At 45.0% G+C, this 16,314-nt stretch overlaps 1 protein-coding gene across 1 annotated transcript in view; it reads right to left on the bottom strand.

The window, feature by feature from the left end:
- eci2 (enoyl-CoA delta isomerase 2) overlaps positions 1-16,314 on the bottom strand; it is a 77,455-nt gene that overhangs the window by 46,640 nt on the left and 14,501 nt on the right. The window contains exon 2 of the mRNA XM_033014649.1: positions 14,842-14,998. Coding sequence (XP_032870540.1) covers positions 14,842-14,998 — 157 coding nt within the window. The remainder of the gene's footprint in view (positions 1-14,841; positions 14,999-16,314) is intronic.

The raw sequence follows: 16,314 nt of genomic DNA, 5'->3' as shown, positions 1-16,314 counted from the left end.
CACACAAAGGAAAATCCTGCAGATGAAGCCTCTGGAGGACTAACAGCAGACCACTTCTTAAACTATGAGAGATGGATCAATGGACCAAAGTATCTCTGTAAGCCAGACAGGGAATGGCCAAAGCTTCATTTGGAATCGTCAATCTTTGCTAATGATCCAGAAATCAAGCAAGACATCACAATGAATGTCAAGGATCCATTGAAGCCCACAGACCCTCTGATCACCTATTTCTCATCAAGGAGGAATCTGAAGACTGCTGTAGCTTGGCTTCTTAAAGTAAGGACAACATTCTTGCAGCTGACTCAATAAAGAAAGGAGATTCAGTCTGCTGTAAGTAGCTTTGAAAAGGATCCTGACAAACTAAAGGAAAAAGTTGATAAGGATATGCAAGTCTTTAAAGCAACAGTCCGTGGACAGTGTTTATGTCCTGAAGATCTTCTCCAAGCGGAAAGTTCAGTCATCTCTTTCAGTCAAAGACAAAGATTCAAAGAAGAGCTATCAGTATTAGAAGCTGGTAAACATGGTGTCAAAAGAAGCAGTCATTTGTACCAGCTAGATCCGGCGCTGGAGGATGGACATCTGAAAGTAGGTGGTCGCTGAATAGACTAGCGATGCCTGAAGAGGCCACACATCCTATTATTCTCTCGAAGGACCTTCACATATCGACACTACTGTTACGACACATCCATGAACAGCTCAGACATGGAGGAGGAAATCATATGCTGTCTCGCCTCCGTAAAGGATACTGGATTATCAAGGCTAACTCTGCTGCAAGTAAGCTCATAGATACATAGATACATAGAAAATAGGTGCAGGAGTAGGCCATTCGGCCCTTCGAGCCTGCACCGCCATTCAATATGATCATGGCTGATCATCCAACTCAGTATTCCGTACCTGCCTTCTCTCCATACCCCCTGATCCCTTTAGCCACAAGGGCCACATGTAACTCCCTCTTAAATACAGCCAATGAACTGGCCTCAACTACCCTCTGTGGCAGAGTTCCAGAGATTCACCACTCTCTGTGTGAAAAATGTTTTTCTTGTCTCGGTCTTAAAGGATTTCCCCCTTATCCTTAAGCTGTGACCCCTTGTCCTGGACTTCCCCAACATCGGGAACAATCTTCCTGCATCTAGCCTGTCCAACCCCTTAACCCCTCATAACAGACCGTGTCGTGTGTAAAACGACATCAGCGACCAAACATGGCAGACTTGCCCCTGAAGAGGATTTTACCAGACAAGCCTCCATTTACAGATGTAGGAGTAGACTACTTTGGTCCTATAAAAATCAAGAGAGGACGAAGTCTTGTTAAAAGGTATGGTGTAATCTTCACCTGAATGGCAAGCAGGGCAGTACATCTTGAAGTTGAATCTACACTTGACACAGACTCCTGCATGTATGCATTACGAAGATTCATGTCGACGACGTCAAGTTTCATCTTTAAAATCGGACAATGGCACCAATTTTATCGGAGAGGAAAGAGAATTGAGAGAAGCACTTAATGGCTTAAATCAGACCAGGATCCAGAATTATATGCTTCAGCGAGGGGTGAGGTGGTACTTTAACCCCCGCTGCAGGATCCCATCACGACAGTGTTTGAGAACGATTGATCCGCATGGTTCGAAATGTGCTGCGCTCTGTTCTTAAACAACAAGTTCTGGACGATGAAGGATTGCAAACTTTATTTTGTGAAGTTGAAGCAATTTTAAATGATCGACCCATTACCAAGAGTTCTGATGATCCAATGGACCTGAAAGCACTCACCTAGTACCACAGGGAGGAGTGAAACAAATGTTGTAGATATATTCAGAAAGTACCTGAACAAGCATTTGAAGAACAAAGAGTGGATAAGGGAGAACCAGTGGATGTGTTATATCTGGACTTTCAGAAGGCTTTCGACAAGGTCCCACATAAGAGATTAGTATACAAACTTAAAGCACACGGTATTGGGGGTTCAGTATTGATGTGGATAGAGAACTGGCAGGCAGACAGGAAGCAAAGAGTAGAAGTAAACGGATCCTTTTCACAATGGTAGGCAGTGACTAGTGTGGTACCGCAAGGCTCAGTGCTGGGACCCCAGCTATTTACAATATATATTAATGATCTGGATGAGGGAATTGAATGCAACATCTCCAAGTTTGCGGATGACACGAAGCTGGGGGGCAGTGTTAGCTGTGAGGAGGATGCTAGGAGGCTGCAAGGTGACTTGGATAGGTTGGGTGAGTGGGGAAAAAAAGCATGGCAGATGCAGTATAATGTGGATAAATGTGAGGTTATCCACTTTGGTGGCAAAAACAGGAAAGTAGACTATTATCTGAATGGTGGCCGATTAGGAAAAGGGGAGATGCAACGAGACCTGGGTGTCATGGTACACCAGTCATTGAAAGTAGGAATGCAGGCGCAGCAGGCAGTGAAGAAAGCAAATGGTATGTTAGCATTCATAGCAAAAGGATTTGAGTATCAGAACAGGGAGGTTCTACTGCAGTTGTACAGGGACTTGGTAAGACCACACCTGGAGTATTGCATACAGTTTTGGTCTCCCAATCTGAGGAAAGACATTCTTGCCATAGAGGGAGTACAGAGAAGGTTCACCAGGCTGATTCCTGGGATGGCAGGACTTTCATATGAAGAAAGACTGGATAGACTCAGCTTGTACACGCTAGAATTCAGAAGATTGAGGGGGGATCTTATAGAAACTTACAAAATTCTTAAGGGGTTGGACAGGCTAGATGCAGGAAGATTATTCCCGATGTTGGGGAAGTCCAGAACTAGGGGTCACAGTTTAAGGGTAAGAGGGAAGTCTTTTAGGACCGAGATGAGAAAATAATTTTTTACACAGAGTGGTGAATCCGTGGAATTCTCTGCCACAGAAGGTAGTTGAGGCCAGTTCATTGGCTATATTTAAGAGGGAGTTAGATGTGGCCCTTGTGGCTAAAGGGATCAGGGGGTATGGAGAGAAGGCAGGGATGGGATACTGAGTTGGATGATCAGCCATGATCATATCGAATGGCGGTGCAGGCTCGAAGACCCGAATGGCCTACTCCTGCACCTATTTTCTATGTTTCTATGTTTCTATACTGGAATATTTGAATAAAGAAGGATAGTAGGAGGCTCAGAGAAAGGGCAGGATATGAAGGTATTTTGAAAATTATAAACTTATATAATTGAGCAGAGCCAACATGGATTTATAAAAGAAAAATATTGAACTAATTTACTCATTGTAGATGTAGCCTAGTCCATCACACAGACCAGACTGCTCACCATTGACCTCAGCTATACTTCACGCTGCCTCTGGAAAGTGGCCCACATATTCAACAACCTTTCCCATTATGACCATTCCTGCTTGAATCAGGAAGTTATGCAGCGTGGAAACAGGCCCTTCGGCCCAACATGTCTACTCCGACCAACATGCACCATCTACACTAGTCCCACCTGCCCTCGCCTTGGCCCATTACCCTCTAAACCTATTGAACCAATGGGGTTCATTTCCTGAATCAACATGATCAGATTGAGATTCAGATTAGTTTCTCATCATTTACACCAGGGTGCAAAGAAATTCCTTGTGCACATAAAGTCAGAGTCTTACAGTGTGGAAACAGGTCCTTTGGCCCAACTTGCCCATAGCAGCCAACTGAACTAGTCCCACCTGCCTGCATTTGGCCCACATCCCGCTCAACCTGTCCTATCCATATACCTGTCCAAATGTTTCTTAAACGTTGCGATAGTCCCAGCCTCAACTACATCCTCCGGCAGCTCGTTCCATACACCCACCACCCTTTGTGTAAAAACTTTGCCCCTCTAGTTCCTATGAAATCTTCCTCCCTATGTCCTCTGGTTCTTGATTCCCCTACTATGGGTAAAAGACTGCATTAACCTGATCTATTCCTCTCATGATCTTGTGCACCTCTATAAGATCACCCCTCATCCCCCTGCGCTCCTTGGAATAAAGTCCTAGCCTGCTCAACCTCTCCCTAGTCAGGCCCTCAAGTCCTGGCAGCATCCTCATAAATCTTCTTTGCACCCAAGCCTGCTTGACAATATGTTCTCTTTGTTCCCATCAGATACAGAAGTTTGAAAGCGCACAGCACCAGACACCGGAACAGCTTCTTCCCCTCTATTATCAGACTTCTGAACGCTCCTTCCATAAGCTAGGGTGCTGTCCGATTCACCTCTACCCCATTGCGGTCATTGAACTTTGTCTCTGGAACTGATGCGCCACAATGCTGAAAACTATAAGCTTTTCACTCTTCCTCGGCACACGTGACAATAAACTAAACATCAATAAGTGAAAGGAGCCAGCTGATCAGTCTGCAGGAGTACATGCTGTGGGATGCACTGAAGCTTGGTGCAGTCAATGTAAAGGCTTTGTGGGGAAGGACGGCAGTCAATGGTTCTGCCGCCACCAGACACCGAGGGACAGTGGCCCTTTTAACAGCCCGTCAAAGTCTAAAGGGTGCAATTGTTCAAGGAGGCCTCGAATGGCCTGATGCGTTGTATAAATAATGTATTAACTTGATGACACTGCAAATGTATTGGCTCTACAGCACTGATGTGTTGACTTGACAGTCTGAATGCAAAGTACTGATTTTTATTTGTTGCATAAATTTAAGAATAAAGATTAGTTTTGAAATTAGAAAAAGGAACAGTGGATTACTTGGATTGGAACTGAGCTGTCAGCTAAAATGATCTAGCCATACTGATCATTTTATAAAGTGCTTGGAAAAGTGACTGCAATAAACTAAACTGAACTAATTCCCTCCTTCCCTCAATTGTCATGAGGTCGGAGCCACGAGATCAGAGCTGGGCCAAGGACGGACTGAGGTGGATGGGCCGCGACACCGAGAACTAAGGGGGACCCGGCATGGAGGGGGGCCGCTGAGAACTAAGGGGGACCCAGTGTGGTGGTGGGGGGCGCTGAGAACTAAGAGGAACCTAGCATGGGGGGCCGCTGAGACTACAAAGGGGGGACCCAGCGTGGGGGGGGGGGGGGGGGGGCTTCCAAGAACTATGGGGAACTTGGTGGGGGTGGGGAGAGAGAAGGGATGAGTGTTTTTTGTAACTTTGTCGGCATCTTTGTTGCAACTTTTTCGTCTATATGGACAACAACAAGGCATTTGATAAAGTTCCACATAGCAGGTTGCTGTGGAAGGTTAGATTGCATGGGAGAGCTAGCTGACTGGATAGAAAGTTTGTTTAAGAAGGAACTGCAGATGATGGAAAATCGAAGGTAGACAAAAAATGCTGGAGAAACTCAGGGGTGAGGCAGCATCTATGGAGCGAAGGAAATAGCCAACGTTTCGGGTCGAGACCCTTCTTCAGAGAATTGGTTTTGTGGAAGGAAGCAGGGTGATGGTGTTTTTCAGGCTGGAAGCATGTGACTAGTGGTGTGCCTCAAGGATCGGTGCTATGGCCATTGCTGTTTGTGCTTTATATCACTGATTTGGATGAGAATATAGAAGTGGGTGGTATAGTGAAGATGGTGAAGACAAATTACAGCAGGATCTCATCAGATGGGCCAGTGGGCGGAGGAATTGTGAATGGAGTTTAATGCAGATAAGCGTAAGGTGCTGTATTTTGGGAAGTCAAACCAGGGAGGGGATGATGATAGAGGATTATGGGCTTGCGTTCATGCATGTGGACAGTGCAGATATATTACAAGGAGGCATTCACATTGTACTCTCAGATTTCTTTACTCTCGCTCCCCTTTAAGAACTGAACTACCCAGTTTATAATGTTGAAAGAATGGAGCGAATGGGCTGATATACACTAGAATTTAGAAGGACTAGAGGGGATCTTATTGAAACATATAAGATTATTAAGGGATTGAACACACAAGAGGCAGGAAACCGATGTTGGGGGAGTCCAGAACCAGGGCCCACAGTTTAAGAATAAGGGGTAGGCCATTTAGAACAGAGATAAGGAGAAAAAAAAATTCACCCAGAGAGTTGTGAATCTGTGGAGGCCTCAGAAGACAGTGGAGGCCAATTCTCTGTATGCTTTCAAGAGAGTTAGATAGAGCTGGTAATGACAATTTCAAACCTTTCCATTGTCAGTACTACGGAGCCAGGGGGGGGAGTGAAACAAATTCGCGCAGTCGATGATAAAAACTAATCTTCCAGTCGTTATTTCCAGTTTCATTGATTTTAATTGAAGTTGTTGTAAATACAAAGAAGTGAACATACCAGATCCTCTTTATTCACAACTGCCTCAGAAGGCAGTGGAGGCCAATTCTCTGTATGCTTTCAAGAGAGTTAGATAGAGCTGGTAATGAATTTAAATTTCGACACCTTGTTGAGATCTGCGAACCATCCTGTCCATCGCTGAGAGGTTTGCATTATGCTCTCATCCCATTCGAGTCTTACAAGCGCGAAGAAACCAGAAGCGGGGGCTGCGCGGAGGCCGAGTGAGTGACATGAAGTTCGAGCAAAGTCCGTGGGAAGTTCGAGCGTGACGTACGCCGTTGAGGTGGCTGCGGGCCGGCAGGCCGTTGCTGTGCAGAATTTTTGAACACGGTCAGTTTTTCGGAGCCCCACGCGATGATGGGACCAGCTCCGCACAACCCCATATGGCTCCGGTGATCAAAGTGGGACCGGCCCCGCGAGGGCGCACGGCTCAAGCGACCACGTTAGGTGACGCTTGCAGCACGCAGGCGCATGCTGGTGGGACCGGCCCTTTAGGTCGCGCTTGCCGCATGGAGTCGCATGCTCGTGGGACAGGCCCTTTACAGAGCTCCTGCATAATCAGCTTGGCTGGCAGAGTAAATGGTGCGAAAAATCCTAAAGGATCGTATATAGAGTCAACTACGGATAAGCACGGCTGTTGCTGATCCACTTTGACAGCATGAATCCTCCCTTTTGGCAGAGGGAAGTCAGGTGTGCTGCCATTTGAATTGCTTCCTGTTCCGAAGACATGGACTTGAAACAATCATCCACATAGAAGTGGTTCTTTACTGTGTCTGTCACCTCTGCTGGGAAATAAACGTTGTTGTCCTCAGCAGTCTTCCTCAATGCAAAGTTTGCACAACTTGGAGACGACACTGCTCCAAAGAGATGTACCTTCATCCGGTATTCAACAAGATCCTGCTGCACATCACCCTCGGGCCACCACAGGAATCGCAAATAGTCAATACGTTTTTCCGATACCTTGACCAGATGAAACATTGCTTTGATATCAGCCATCAAAGCAACCGGTTCTTGTCTGAATCTGACGAGAACTCCAATGAGTGAGTTGGTAATGTCTGGACCCTGCAGCAGTCGGCAGTTAAGTGATGTTCCTTTGAAGACTGCTCCACAGTAATAGACCACCCTCAAGGTCTCTTTCCTTGAGTGATACACCCCCTGGTGTGGGATATACCAGAGCTCTCCATCACTTCGATTCAGCTGGTCCACTGGTACCTTTTCAACATAACCAATGTCAATCATTCCTGCGAGGAAAGATGTATATTCATCATGACATTTCTTATTCTTGCCAAACCTTCGTTTCAGGCTCTGGATAAGCTACACTGCAATGCTGACGCTTTCTTGTTTGAAAGGCAAGTCTAGACAATAGTGTCCATCTATCATCTTTACTGAGTGATTCATAATATCCAGGGACTTTACCTCTTCTCTGGACATTTCTTCTGCTTCCTTGCTGGTTCTTTCACTGAAGTTGTGATTGTATTGCTTGACCAGTAGCTCCTCTAAGTTTACGGTAGATATTCAATTGACAGCAGCAGCAGGTCCCCTGTCTCTCCCCTTGGCTGTTGACCAGCTCCCAAGGTTCCAACACCTTTGAAGCATTTGTTCCGATGAGTAGGTCGATACCAGAGTCTATTTCAGGAATCTTGATATACTTCAAGTAAGGCCATTGTTTCAGGTCTTCCTGCTTAGGAATGTTTGGATGAGAAACAGGCATGGTCTTATGTGTAAACACATCAGATAGTTGTATAAAATCGTCTTTGGCCAGACTAGATATTTCCAAACCAGAGATATGACGACTAAACACAGACTTCATTTATGGTACGCGAGAGAATCTTAGTCTTTTGTCCTGTAATGTTCAGCCTTCTCACAAGCTTTCTGTGCAAAGAGTAGTTGAACTTCCATGATCCAAAAAAAAGTACGTTTGCATCACCGTGTCCCCCTTGCGGCTCTTTACCTGTACTGGTAAATTACAGGTAAAGATACAGGTTCCTTCACCGGCCCCAATATGCGCACACATCCCAGATGAGGAAACAGCATCACTCACAGTTGGCTTCTCATTCTGTCCCGTATGCTCTGGCTTATTCTCTTTGTTCTTCTGTTCAGTGTGAAGTAATTCAGGATGATCCTGTTTGCACACGTCACCAGTCATACGACTCTTGCAGTCTTTGGCCATGTGTCCTTTCTTCTTGATCAGTGGACACTGCTCCAATGTGTGACCACTTCTTCTTGATCTTTTGGCCTCAAGTATGTAGATCCTTGCTTTGACTACTGCCAGCTCCATCTCTAGTTCCAACTTTTCCATCCCTCTTTTGAAATGTTCTTCTTGTGCCTCACGCTCAAGCTTGGCTTTGGTTTCTGCCAGCATAGTCTCTCTTTTCCATTGCTCTTTTTGTGCCTCTGGCTCGTGCCTTTTTCTGATGGCGGCAGCCTGCTCCAAGAGAGCAGCCCTATCTGCTTGAATTTCACTACGAACCGAGACCCTTGAAGATGCACATAATGCAGAACCAAATTGGTGACTTGATCTTCGTCTTGAGACCTTTGAAATACTGTCTTCAGGTCTAATATATTCTGTGGCTACAACACTTTGTTGTATAGCCCCTCCAACTGTCGAGTGCGTAATTTGCTGTCCAATTTCAGATAACCACCCATTTACATCTTCCATGAAACCATCAAAAAATTCCATTCTTTCTTGAAACAACTGATTAGCCTTTTTTCGCTCCTCTTCAGGCAGTGGTATTTCCAGCAATGACTCGTGGTTTTCTCTGACTTCATTGCAGAGCTTGATTAATTGAACCAGGTTAGATTGTACTTCCTTCACATTCTCATCTAATTTCATGAGTTCCTTCAGCTTTTCAATGAACTTGTTAGCTTGTTGACATAACCTGTTGCTTGACTTCTGGCGTCTTCCCAAGAACAATAATTGGCCTTTGTTGGTGAATATAATGGTTCTTTTTTTTCACATTTTCCAGAACCCTGTTCCACTCCGCCCTCTTGTGGCTGAGCTTTGAACATACCGGTTGCTGTCCCTTTAAGACGTGTTGACGTAAAACCGTATGCTTATCAGGCTGGAATTCAAAACAATCTGAGCGGGAATTCAAAACATCAGATAGCAGAGATTCTCATAGTGTTTCTATAGTAACCGTCATTTTCAATACAGCGTTTACAGCTTTTCTCAAAGCTGTTCCATAAACTGCTTTTTAATGCAGCCTTGGCCGTTCCATAAAACTGTGGAATTCTCTGCAGAGGGCAGTTCTCTGGATGCTTTCAAGAGAGCTAGATAGGGCTCATAAAGATAGCGGAGTCAGGGGATATGGGGAGAAGGCAGGAATGGGGTACTGATTGGGGATGATCAGCCTTGATCATATTGAATGGCGGTGCTGGCTCGAAGGGCCGAATGATCTACTGCACCTATTGTCTATTAATGCAGTCTTTTAATACAGCCTTCTTGGCCGTTCCAAGTACAGCCTACTTGGCCGTTCTAATACGACTTAAAGTAGCCGTTCTATAAAGCCTTTCAGCTTTTCAACACAGCATAATGAGGTAGCTGTTCGTTTACTCACGATTCCCTGCGCTGGCTTTCGAAGTTTCTAATCTTCGTTCTTCAGGTAGCACAGGAGTCGACCTTGTCGAGTTGACGACAACTTTGTTCCAGTTTTGGCTTCAATTCCACTCATAGAGAACAGTTTTTTTACTTTAATGTAATGGCAATTTCAAACCTTTCCATTGTCATTACTACGGAGGCAGGGGAGGAGTGAACATTTACGCGGTCGATGATAAAAACAAATCTTCCAGTCGTTATTTCCAGTTTCATTGATTTTAATTGAAGTTGTAAATAAAAGTGAACATACCAGATCCTCTTTATTCTTATACAAATTGTAGCTTTCCGTTCTTACTATCTGAACTGGTAAAAAACTATATTCCTTCTCTCCTGCCGGCTCCAGTCGATCTGACCACTCCCTGTGGTTTCGATAGCCCCCTCCGATGTATGTCACACCCATCTACGTATCAAAAGCTCACCCCCAAGCACACAAAATAAATTCTGCAAGAAATATCTAGACAAAATAATAAAATATGCTAACAGTAACTCGCCTATACAAGAATGGCTCCCACACACCGGCCCCTAATTGTTCTACGCATATAATAAAGCAAGAATGGCTCCGATAGAGCTCTTAAAGATAGCGGAGTCAAGGGATATAGCGAGAAGGCAGGAACGGAGTACTGATTGTGGACGATCAGCCACGATCATCGTGAATGGCGGCGCTGGCTCGAAAGGCCGAATGGCCTACTCCTGCACCTATTGTCTATATCGCCTCTTATTCTTCTGAACAAAATGTAACATTTCTTTTCATTAAATTTAATCTGCTTCCTATTCCACTCTCAATTCATCTTCTCATCAATATCTACCTGGTCTTTGGTCCTTGTGTAAGAAGGAATTGCAGATGCTGGCTTAAACCGAAGATAGAAACAAAAAGCTGGAGTAACTCAGCGGGACAAGCAGCATCTCTGGAGTGAAGGAATGGGTGACGTTTTGGATCGAGAGACTTCTTCAGACTGAAGAAGGGTCTCCACCCGAAACGTCACCCATTCCTTCACTGCATGCTGTTTGTCTGGCTGAGTTGCTCTAGCTTTTTGTATCTATTTTTGGTTCTTGCTGTTTCTCTTTAATTACAGGCGGCACGGTGGCGCAACGATAGAGTTGCCGCCTCACAGCATTGGAGACCTGGGTTCGATCCTGACTACGGGTGCTGTCTGTAAGAAGTTTGTACGTTCTCCCAGCGACTGCGTGGGTTTTCTCCAGGTGCTCCGATTTCCTCCCATACTCCAAAGATGTACAGGCTTGTTGGTTAATTGGCTTCTGTAAATTGTCCCTAATATGTAGGATAATGTTAGCATACGTGGGTTGATTTTGCCACAACAATTAAACACATTTATCTGCTTTTTTAAAAATAACATTTGCAGATTTCTTAGCCTACAATCACCGCTCCTGTGTGTAGAAATGTTTGGATGATTTTAGCCACAATCTATTGAATTTCTGCTCTTATAGACAACAGACTGAGGAGTAGGCCATTCGGCCCTTTGAGCCAGCACCGCCATTCAATATGATCATGGCTGATCATCCACAATCAGTCCCCCGTTCCTGCCTTCTCGCCAAATCCCGAGTCCGCTATCTTTCAGAGCTCTATCTAACTTTCTCTTGAAAGCATCCAGAGAAATGGCCTCCACTACTTCCCCTTTTCCCAACTTGACACCATTCATTTAATAATCCGCCTACCTGTTTTTGCCACCAAAGTGGATAACCTCACATTTATCCGCATTAAACTGCATCTGCCAGGCATCTGCCCACTCACCCAACCTGTCCAAGTCACCCTGCATCCTCATAGCATCCTCTTCACAGTTCACTCTGCCACCCAGCTTTGTGTCATCTGCAAATTTGCTAATGTTACTTTTAATCCGTTCATTTAAATCATTAATGCATATTGTAAATATTGTAAATAGCTGCGGTCCCAGCACCGAGCCTTGCGGTACCCCACGAGTCACTGCCTGCCATGCTGAAAGGGACCCGTTAATCCCTACTCTTTGTTTCCTGTCTGCCAACCAATTTTCTATCCATGTCAGTACACTACCCCCATTACCATGTGCTCTAATTTTTGTACACTACAATGCTTTGTACACTACATCCACTGGCTCTCCTTTGTTCATTTTCCTAGTTACTTCCTCAAAAAATTAAAGCTAAACAGAAAATACCAAAGAACACTCAGTTTATTCAGCTATCTATTCGTCTGCATCAAAAATAGGAAAAAAAAAAAAAACAGAGGACATACTTTTAAGGTGAGGGGGGATAGATTTCAATAGGAACCTGTTGGGCAACTTTAAAAAAACACACAAAGGGCGGTAGGTATATGGAACAAACTGCCGGAGCAGGTAGTCGAGGCAGGTACTATCACAATGTTTAGAAACATTTGGACAAGCACAAGGTTTAGTGGGATATGGGCCAAATGCAGGCAGTTGAGTAGATAGTTAGTTTAATTTATTTTAGTTTATTATTGTCACGTGTACCGTGCAGTGAAGAGCTTTTGTTGCGTGCTATTAAAGTAGAAAGATGATACATGGGGTTTGTTGGTCGGTGTGGGCAAGATGGGCTGAAGGGCCTGCTTCAACAATGTACGACTATCTGCAGAACAACCCTCCTAATCTCACTTTTGCTTCATCTTCATTTATCTTGGACATGTTACAGCAAGGAAATCCACAGTTACATTAACTCCTCAGGGTATAACGATAAATTGCACTGTTAGCGATTATGTTTATGTAAAACTTTTGTGTCATCAAAGCTGAACATTTTGCAAATACACTCAGTGCACTTGAACATCCGATGATCTGTATGTGGAGGTCACAGCACCTAATTCTAGTGTTACACTGCCCAAGTTAGAGCTTAGAGCCAGAGTCACTTCATTCATCATCGTTGAAAATATTAGCAACGCGGTGGTGCTGGTTTCCGACGGGCACGGTGACTGACGCACCACACATCTGTCCTCCATGCAGCTGGCAAGCTCCTCTTTTGTCTCTGCACATGCGTCTTCCATCAACGTCTTCATCATCGTCTTGATCTGCCATCCCGGGTTACGTCTTCCATGGGTGGGTTCCCACCGCACAACCTTGTTTGCTGGTCATTTCTGGGTGGCAGTGACCAGCGAGCCTCATCCTTCTCCACCTGACCTTCTCGTGGATTCTCCCCATAGAGCAGGGCGTTGATGATGTGATCCCTCCAACTGACATTTTGAACTTTCCTGAGCATTTGGGTGTAGGTACCATCGAGAGACTTGGACAGTGCTCGAGTGAGAGTCCATGCCTCACACCCGTACAATAATATAGTCTCCACAGTTGCATGGAAGAATCTTCTTCTTCTTAGGCCCCCTTCGGTCATGGCTGACCATGGGTGTCTCCAGGATTGGAGGACGCCCTGTGCGTGACTTTGTTTAACGTGGGGAGACTGGTGCACAAACAGCCATCACACGGTCCTTGATAGATCTAGGTCAGTATCCAGTGGCATGGAGTCCAATACGACGGGAGACCCTTTTCTGCTGCAGCCTTCATCCGCCTTCCCAGCCGTTGTAACGCTCCACTAAGGTCAGCCATCGTCCTCCGCCTGTTCCACCGTTGAGGACTTGGTTGGATTGCTCTATGTCAGACTCCTCCACCTCGACCTTACAGCCATGGGTGGCCCTACCAGGAGCATAGCTCTAGACGGCATCGCTCTCAGGATCTCAGGACCACACAATCCACAGAAGAGTCACACAGCAGGGAAAAAGACTCCTCAGCACAACTCGTCCATGCTGGCCTCGAATGTGTTGCAAGGGTTGGTAGTTGAGGCTTAGTTTAGCGATACGGTGCGGGAACAGACTCTTTGGCCACCGAGTCTTAGCCAACCAATGATCCTTGACCACTAGTACTATCCTACACACACTAAAGACAATTTTTCTTTATCAAAGCCAATTAAACGACAAACTTGTACATCTTTGGAGTGTGGGAGGAAACCGGAGCACCCGGAGAAAACCCACGCGGTCACAGGGAGAACGTATAAACTCCATGCAGACAGCACACGGTCAGGATCAAACCCAGGTCAAACTCCTGCTGCACCACTCCAAAAGCAGAAAGAGAGAACTAGACAGAGCTCTTAAAGATAGAGGAGTCAAGGGATATTATGAGGAGAAGTCTATTGTCTATTGATAGTGATATTTAAGAGGCTTTTGGATAGGCACATGGATATGCAAGGAATAGAGGGACATGGATTATGTGCAGATAGACAACTGACACTTGGCATCATTTTTGACAGACACTGTGGGCTGAAGGGCTTGTTCTTGTGCTGTACTTTTCTATGTTCTATCTAAGCTAGTCCCATTTGATAATGTTTGGCCGATATACCTCCAAACCTTTGCTATCCATGGGACACACAAGTCTTACCCCCAAGCGTAGCTGTTTTTTGTCTTGCCAAATGCTGTCTCACCTGCATAAGCTAGCCCCAAATATTTCATATTCAGGTTGACTTGGTACGTTCTCCCTGTGACCGCGTGGGTTTTCTCTGGATGCTCCGGTTTCCTCCCACATTCCAAAGATGTACAGGCTTGTAGGTTCATTGGCTTCTGTAAATTGTCCCCAGTGTGTTGGATAGAATGAATGTGAATGGGAGATGGTGGGCTGGTGCAAACCCGGTGGGCCGAATGGCCTAATATTGCTGTATCTCAAAACTAAAACTAAACTAACCGGAAGTAATGAGGAAATTTGTTCAGGATTTTGACATTAGATTGTGATACAGTGATTTCTGCTGGCAGTGCATGCAGGAAGGCATTGAGTTGGGCCCATTCAGTCGTGCAAAGTGGAAGTAAATCACCTATAGAGGACGACCATTCAGTGGCTGAAGTAGCAGTTGAACAAATTCCACTGGAGTAGATATGACAAAATTAAACACAAATATTTTCAAAGGCACAACATTTTATTTTACAATCGCAGGTTTAAAAAAAATCAAAAATGCATATTTTTTTCAAGCCAATGTGAACTCTTGTAGATTCAGGTGGGCTGTAAGAAAACCATTCACCTGACCAGGTGAAAAAAAGTAGAATTTCTAAATGTTCTAATAATTAATTACATTTTCCAGTTTTAAATGTATTACCTGTTTAAACAATGCGTATATCTTTAATTTGACTTCATTTCCAGGATCCTTGGTTAAAGTCTTCAATTTATCCTTTGCAATATCAAACTCAGCTTCTGTCGCAACCATGGCTGTTCCAGTTATGTGCAAATTAATAGCTGGTAAACTCCGGGCCAATCTGTGCAATTAAACAAATCAAGCCAAAATTAAGACAAAATATAGATAGAAAATTGAGTTTGCCCTTGACCACAGGCACTGTTAGTCAGGTTCATAGTTATACAATATGGAAACAGGCCCTTCCACCCAACTCATCCATGCCGACCAAGATGCCCCATCTAAGCTAGTCCCATTGGCCAGCAATTTGCCCATAACTCCCTAAGCCCAGGTGGCACAGCGGCAGAGTAGCTGCCCAACAGCTCTTGCAACGCCGGAAACCCGGGTTCGATCCCGACTACAGGTGCAGTCTGTGTGGAGTTTGTACGTTCTCCTCATGACCACGTGGGTTTTTTTCCGAGATCTTCAGCTTCCTCCCACACTCCAAAGATGTACAGGTTTGTAGGTTAATTGGCTTGGTGTGTGTAGGATAGTGTTAATGTGCGGGGATCGCTGGTCGGTGTGGTCTCGGTGGGCCTGTTTCCATGCTGTATCTCTAAACTAAAAAAAACGAATATACCTGTCCAAATGCCCTATAATTATTTTGGTAGCTGAAGGCCCATCGAGTCTACTCCACCATTCAGTTTCAGTGTAGTTTATTGTCATGGCTGATCTATCCCTCTCAACCTCATTCTCCTGCCTTCTCCCCCTTACTCATCCAGACTGAGAAGTCTGAAAAATTTGGTATACCGTCTGTGACTTAGCAAATTCCACAGATGAAGGGGGACCAAATTGAAACTTACCGAATAGTGAAAGGCCAGGATGGAGTGGATGTGGAGCGGATGCTTCCACCAGTGGGACTGTCTAGGACCAGAGGCCATTGCCTCGGAATAAAAAGATGCAGCGTTAGACAGATGAGGAGGAATTACTTTAGTCAGAGGGTGGTGAATCTGTGGAATTCATTACCACAGTGGAGGTTGTCAATGGATATTTTTAAGGCAAAGATTGACAGCTTCTTGATGAGTAAGGGTGTCAGGGGTTATGGGGAGAAAACAGGAGAATGGGGTTGAGAGGGATAGATCAGCCATGACAATAAACTAAACTGAAACTGAATGGTGAGTAGACTCTATAGGCAGAATGGCCTAATTCTGCTCCTATCACTTATGAACCATAGAAAGCATACTATCGACTTGCATCACAGTTTGGTTTGGGAATAGTTCTTCCCAAGACTGCATGAAATTGCAGAGTTGTAGGTGTAACCTGATCCATCACAGTTCCCACCATGGACTCCAGGTGCATATCGGAAGACTGCCTTGGAAGAACCGCCAACATAATCAAGGACTTGTCCCACTTTGGTCATTCCTTTTCCCTGCTCCCATCCAACAGGAGATACAGAAGCTT

Source organism: Amblyraja radiata, chromosome 2 (assembly GCF_010909765.2).
Source record: "Amblyraja radiata isolate CabotCenter1 chromosome 2, sAmbRad1.1.pri, whole genome shotgun sequence".
Lineage (NCBI taxonomy): Eukaryota > Metazoa > Chordata > Chondrichthyes > Rajiformes > Rajidae > Amblyraja > Amblyraja radiata.
The sequence above is the reverse complement of the archived record's forward strand: the minus strand, read 5'-3'. Positions and strand labels throughout refer to the sequence as shown.